Raw genomic sequence first — 7,500 nt, 5'->3', positions numbered from 1 at the left:
GGGGCGAGTCGGGAGGGGGCGAGTAAAGAGGGGGCGAGTCGGGAGGGGGCGAGTCGGGAGGGGGCGAGTCGGGCGGGGGCGAGTTAGGAGGGGGCGAGTCGGGACGTCAGCGGCTGTACTGACAGCGATTAAACAGCAAGGACGTTTATCTCCGTGACTTTATGAGAGGTGGAAAAATAGGTCCCTGTCAGACTAGTTTGACACGACCTCATTTACATGATATACTAACGTGTGAGTGTATGGTTTAGTTATCTAATGTCAACTGTATCAACACGAGTAATGCAGCTAATAGTTATCACCAGTGATTGCTGAAGGTGCCACCCTTTTCCATCTTCTGTTTCTTGATCAAGCCACTTTGGTTTCTCAATATGTCTAACTCTGTGCGTAATTAATGGTGCATGTTTATCATAAATAGAAATAAAAATATTATACCAATGCTCCAAAGCTTTATCAGGATTCTGAAAGCTATAGACTTCAGAAAGAGGACTGTGAATTAAATCAGAGAGAAAATCATTTTTATTAAAACGCGAGAAACGACGATAAGTTACAGTTTTATGTCCAGCTTTAGGGATTTTAATACCTTTCCTTGACCAGGTAAGACAAACTGGATAATGATCACTGCAAGATAAAATAGGAACGCATGTTTCAATAATATTTTGTTTTTCTGACACATAAATATGATCAATAAGAGTTTTAGAAACAGCCATGACCCTAGTGGGTAACTGAACCATTTGTTGCAAATCAAAGCTATTAATTGTATTATTCCAATTTTTATGTGGCTTCATTAAATCAATATTAAAATCTCCTAAGAGCAAGATTTCTTTTGAATCAAGTGTTGCAGAGTCCATCATAATAGTAAAGTTATCTGCCCAATTTACTCTTTCAGAAGGGTTTCTATAAATAAATCCTAATAGTAAGGGCGGAGATCTTTTCAATTTAACTTCAATCCATATTGATTCAACTCCATGAACCTCAAGATGAGCTAGTCGTTTATATGTAACTGATTCACTTATGTAAACAGTAATGCCTGTTTCATTCGTTTTAACAGGATCATTACGAATAAGAGTATATCCTGGAACAATGATGTCAGAGTCTAACACATTATCTGATAGTCTGGATTCAGAAAAACCAAACATATGAAAACTTTTTCCAGAATTAAAAAGCACATTTGAAACATCAGTCATTTTGTTATATAAATGATTAATATTCAGGTGTCCAATGCGAAGCCCTTCCTTATTCGGCCAAGATGTTTTAGTTGAAGTCATGGTAATGTTTATAATTCCACAGCTTTTTTTCTTTTCCTTTTTTTTCAAATAATGACGAAAAGCAAGTAATGAAAAGTGACTACTTTTTCACAGACTATGCATGCCTGTTGAAAAGTTGCTTGCAATTTGAAAAAAATATAATACAGGTATATAATAACAATAATTATAAATGTTATACTAACAATTCCAAATTCGTAATAATAAAACTGAATGATGTCAGCAACCCAATATTGTCAGACACTATATTTCCAAATCTATATATACCACCACATACACAAGGTGAAGATAAACACCACTTAGTCAACACATCAATTCAGTTGAACTCATAAGTTCACTGACAATTGATGAAGAATTAAATAAATTGCTACTAAATTCAAAGAGAATTAAAATGTCAGGAATCCGTTGATCCTTAAATTCAGAAATAGCAGCAACACCGTCATATAATCATATTGATGCACTTACAAATGTAATCAACTCCTTTTGATTACATTGTTAACAATCATATGATAAACAGAGGAAGAGAGAGAGAGAGAGAGAGAGAGAGAGAGAGATAGATAGAGAGACAGAGAGAGAGAGAGAGGTGCAGGAAGAGAGAGAGAGACAGAGAGAGAGACAGAGAGAGAGAGACAGAGAGAGAACTCAGAACTTAACTCAGAACTCAGAACTCAGAACTTTATTACATAAGGATAAAGGTTTTAGGCTTAGCCTAATCTTCCAACCTGTCCTTGGAACATATACAGAGAATAATTGTAAGCAAAAGCAAAGACTGCGCACATACCTCATCAAAGTATTAAACTAATAAAACATCTAAATAATGGTCGAGTATAAACATAAAAAATATTGGACTCACAAAGTCATATAAAACAAATCCAGACACAAACAAACGTAAATGTTTTTTTTTAATTTCTTAAAAAAGTACAGCAATGTATTGCCGAACAGGGCCATATACAGGCAGCTAAAGTTTCAAGAAGAAGGGGGAGGGGGACGAGGGATTACGCATTCAGATTAACTACATATACAATATTTAAAAAACAAACAAACAAACACTTAAGAGCATTGCATACATTATCCGAGTACACAATGGAAACTAAACATCAGGGGCAGTTTATAGTGTGATCAAATGTGTGTGCAACTGCCTTTTAAAGGCCTTTAAGGATGCGGATCGTTTGATTTCTATTGGCAAAGAATTCCACAGAGATGACCCTGAAAAAGCTAAGCTGGATTTATAAAGATCTATACGAGGAATTGGAGGAAGTACATTTTGAGACCCATACCTCTTCGTAACATGTGTATAATAGGATTGCACATAACTGGCACATCACCATGAACTAATTTATACATAAAGACAGCCTTATTGTATGCAAGGTGGGTTTTTAGGGGAAGGAAATTAAGGGTGTTTAACTTCATTTCTGTAGACATGTGCGATTCATACAGGATAAGTTTTGCAGCACGACAGTACAAAGCATTGAGTTTCAATAAGTGAACATCACTGCAGCCATCCCACAATGTCGAAGCAAAATTAATATGAGGCATTATATGAGCATGAACGAACATTTTTAATGTTTCAGACTTCGCATAATATTTGAGTTTTGACAACAAATACAAATTTCTTGGTAACACTTTGCAGAGGTTGCTTATGTGTGTTTGCCATTTCATTTCTTCATCGACAGTTACACCAAGTATGCGATGTTCTTTAACTTGCTGTATTTGAGTTGTACCTAAGGACAGTTGCAATTTAAGAGGACTTATCTGATGCTTTTGTCTTGTGGTCATAACAATGCTTTTAGTTTTTTCTGGCATTTGATGTGCACCATTTCGCAACTTCGTCCAAAGTGTTCTTCAGGGAAGAATTTACTGATTCCAACGAGGTGTTACTGGTATGGATAGACGAATCGTCTGCAAAAAACTCGTATTTGACTTTAGAGAGAGAGGACAAGAGAGGACAAGAGAGAGACACAGAGAGATAAAGACAGACTGAGGTAGAGAGGCAGACAGACAGACAGACTGACAGACCGAGAGAGACATAGAGAGAGACAGAGATAGAGAGAGGGAGACAGAGAGGTACACACAAGGACAGAGAGAAAGAGGCGAGCTGGAGAGAGGGGTGGGGGGTGGGGGTGAGGTATTTTTGCAAGAAATATATACACACATAATTAGATATTAGTACAAGAAAAAGCGAAAGAAAGAGAGCGAGAGAGAGAGAGAGACTGAGAGAGAGAGAGAGAGAGAGAGAGCGAGAGAGAGAGAGAGACTGAGAGAGAGAGGGGGGGGGAGGGAGTCATTAAGGGAGTGAGGAAAAGGCAGACAGACGTACAGATAGACACACAGACAGACACACAGACAGAGACTAAACGAGACCGACAGAAACAAACCAGACAGAGAGACTATTGACCAAAAAAAGGACTCACCCAACATGAGTATTTTGACGGTCTTGGCCTCTTTGGCTCTATCTTGAGCAATGGTGTCGTCGATTGACCTTGACCTCCGTCTGGCTTCCTGTTCCTGTATAGCAACACTGGCACTGGCCCCCATGGTTACTTCCCTTTGTTCACAGCACACTTGCTGAACGATCACTTTTTACACTTGTTGACAATTCACTTTTCACGTGTTGACGAGTTATTTTTCACCTTTTTGTGAAGTCACTTTTCACTTGTTGAAATCTCGTTGCACCTGTTCACCAATCACTTGTTGGCAAGTTACTTTTAAATGGTTGAAATCTTTTTCCACCTGTTGACAATTAATTTTGTAGTTGGTTAAAATTTACTTTTCCCTTGGTGACAAGCAAGACACGTCTGACTTGTTGAAATTTCTATTTACTTGTTTCCCAAAAAACCTTTTACTTGTTTTCAAATCACTTTTTACTTGTTTTCAAATCACTTTTCACTTTTTGTCGAGTCACTTTTCACTTGTAATATCTCTTTACATCTGCTACCTTTCACTTGTCGACAACTTTACACTTGCTCACAAATTACTTATCACTCCGGGTTGAAGAAATTGTTCCTGTCACAAGCTGTCGTGTAATCCAGAGAGCAATCTTCGCTAGAACCGAGCCTCACGACTCAGCAGCTGTGCAGACGGCAGTAGCAACAATATAACCACGAAACAACACTCACACCTTGACGCTCGGCGATCACAGTTGGTTTGTCTCCTGGCACTTCTATCAGGAAGTAGAGCAACACTCTATATTTGGAGCCTGCTGTTGCTGAGAGGTTGTGTGTCCTGGTTTCACGTTGGAGATTCTCCGTCTTAGGCAAAGAAATTGGTAATCCAAATGATGGATTTTTCTTCCAGAAATTCTGCTTACCCAGTCTTTCTCACAAGGTTGAAGCAGACCCCATTACCTTGGTATGGCTGGGTTCCTGTTCTGTAGCCAAGAAAATGAAGGTTCGTTAGTTATGAGTTACATTTATTCAAGACAGTGTAGCTAACAAGCTGCTAATGAGCTGCTAGCTGTACTTGAACATACTTGTTATTTATTTCGTTTGTTTGTTTGCTTAACGCCCAGCCGACCACGAAGGGCCATATCAGGGCGGTGCTGCTTTGACATATAACGTGCGCCACACACAAGACAGAAGTCGCAGCACAGGCTTCATGTCTCACCCAGTCACATTATTCTGACACCGGACCAACCAGTCCTAGCACTTACCCCATAATGCCAGACGCCAGGCGGAGCAGCCACTAGATTGCCAATTTTAAAGTCTTAGGAATGACCCGGCCGGGGTTCGAACCCACGACCTCCCGATCACGGGGCGGACGCCTTGCCACTAGGCCAACCGTGCCGGTGCTTGTTATTTATGACATTGTACCAAATGAAATACATGGAGTAAATATTTCAAAGAATCACGGTGTGTATAATTTAGTTCGAACGTAAAAAGTTAGCAGGTCTCATAATTTCCTTTTCAACGGAAAAATCATTTGAGAATTATGACGTGAATTATATTCGTCGTCAAGTGCACACAAGTGTGTGATCAAAAATAGATATTGTCGCGCTCTACGAGCGCGTGGTTGTATGTGTGTGCGTGTGTGTGTGTGTGTGTGTGTGTGTGTGTGTGTGTGTGTGTGTGTGTGTGTGCGTGCGCGTGCGTGTGTGTGTGTGTTTTATGTGTGTCAATGTGTTTGTGTTTGTGTGTGTGTGTGCGTGCGTGCTTGCGCGCGCGTGTGTGTGTGTGTGTGTGCGCGTATGCGTGCGTGCGTGTGTGTGTGCATTGATGCGGGCGTGCTTGTGGGTGCGTGTGCGTGTGTATGTGCATGCGTGTCAGCGTGCATTTATGCGTGCGTAAGTTGCATGAACAATCGATGTTTTAATCTATAAATCGCTTTTTATAAAGAATTAAATAGCAGAAGCTTTTCAATTCCAAATTGACATACTATTTACTTTCTGGTTGCTCCGAACATTGAAAAGACTTTGCCTTGGAGTCATGTATAAAGGTGTGTCGGAACGTTGCAGTTGTTTCCCTCTAACACATGTGCTTTGAAAACCACTACTGGTGATTGTTTCTAAAAATCTGTTTTGCGCTGATTGTGTATTGTGTACTGACAGGAACGTTCCAACTGATTGCTTATTTTGTTCTGACAGGAACGTTCCAACAACGTGAGTAAAGTGGAGCCCACTCCCAGTTCAATTTAAATGTGTACCAGATTAGATCAGAGTGTAAGTGGGGTTTTCGCGTTTGTTTTTGTTTTTGTTGTTGCTTTTGTATGATTTTGTTTCCAACGAGAACTATATCTACAGTGGTATGTGTAGCTAATGCATTCACACGTCAGAGGATGTCTAGTAACACTCCTCAGTGTCGTGCATCCTATAGTAACACTCCTCAGTTTCGTGCATCCTATAGTAACACTCCTCAGTTTCGTGCATCCTATAGTAACACTCCTCAGTTTCGTGCATCCTATAGTAACACTCTGATCCTCAATGTCGTGCATCCTTGTTCTTAAATCTCATCCCTTGTTATAACCTTACTTCTTACTTCGTATGTTTTATTGTTCTTATTTTTGTTTTTACATTTAGTCAAGTTTTGACTAAATGTTTTAACATAGAGGGGGAATCGAAACGAGGGTCGTGGTGTATGTGTGTATGTGTGTGTGTGCGTGCGTGTAGAGCGGTTCAGACCAAACTACTTGACCGATCTTTATGAAATTGTACATGAGAGTTCCTGGGATTGATATCCCCGAACATTTTTTTCTTTTTTTCGATAACTACCTTTGATGACGTCATATCCGGCTTTTCGTGAAAGTTGAGGCGGCACTGTCACGCTCTCATTTTTCAACCAAATTGGTTGAAATTTTGGTCAAGTAATTTTCGACGAAGCCCGGACTTCAGTATTGCATTTCAGCTTGGTGGCTTAAAAACTAATTAATGACTTTGGTCATTAAAAATCTAAAAATTGTAAAAAACATATTTCTTTTATAAAACGATCCAAATTTACGTTCATCTTATACTCCATCATTTTGTGATTCCAAAAACATTTACATATGTTATATTTGAATTAAAAACAAGCTCTGAAAATTAAAAATATAAAAGTTATTATCAAAATTAAATTGTCGAAATCAATTTAAAAACACTTTTATCTTATTCCTTGTCGGTTCCTGATTCCAAAAACATATAGATATGATATGTTTGGATTAAAAACACGCTCAGAAAGTTAAAACGAAGAGAGGTACAGAAAAGCGTGCTATCCTGCTCAGCGCAACTACTACCCCGCTCTTCTTGTCAATTTCACTGTCTTCGCCATGAGCGGTGGACTGACGATGCTACGAGTATATATACGGTCTTGCTGAAAAATTGTATTGCGTTCATTTTCATTCTGTGAGTTCGACAGCTACTTGACTAAATGTTGTATTTTCGCCTTACGCGACTTGTTTAAGGTTGTTGTCATTTGTTGTTTTTGGTTGTTTTAAGAGCTGATGAACCACACTTTTCCATCCATTGTAATTAATTGTATGGACAATAAATGATCTTATATGTCTTATGTCTTATGTCATATGTCTTAACCTTGTTAGCTCTGAAAATATGTTCATAGAGTCTGTCAATTCACTGGGATTTTGAGATTCTCATTTGCTCAGATGTTGTGGTGAGGTTAATGTTTGATAAAGGGGGGATAACCAGTGTTAGCTGATTCACAATACCCCTTGTTCACTGAGACTGCCCATTTGAAAACAAGTCTCGTTAAGCGAAATCAATACATCTAGGCAATCCGTCAACCGCCCAGAATGCTACTGAACGCACTGCATTTCA

At 39.1% G+C, this 7,500-nt stretch overlaps 1 protein-coding gene across 1 annotated transcript in view; it reads right to left on the bottom strand.

Moving 5' to 3' along the window:
- The window catches only part of LOC138948289 (G protein alpha i subunit-like), a 63,348-nt gene that overhangs the window by 53,732 nt on the left and 2,116 nt on the right, over window positions 1-7,500 (bottom strand). The window contains exon 2 of the mRNA XM_070319801.1: window positions 3,674-4,629. Coding sequence (XP_070175902.1) covers window positions 3,674-3,797 — 124 coding nt within the window. The 5' untranslated portion in view covers window positions 3,798-4,629. The remainder of the gene's footprint in view (window positions 1-3,673; window positions 4,630-7,500) is intronic.

This window comes from Littorina saxatilis, linkage group LG15 (assembly GCF_037325665.1).
Source record: "Littorina saxatilis isolate snail1 linkage group LG15, US_GU_Lsax_2.0, whole genome shotgun sequence".
Classification (NCBI taxonomy): Eukaryota; Metazoa; Mollusca; class Gastropoda; order Littorinimorpha; family Littorinidae; genus Littorina; species Littorina saxatilis.
This window is presented reverse-complemented; position numbering and strand designations above follow the sequence as displayed.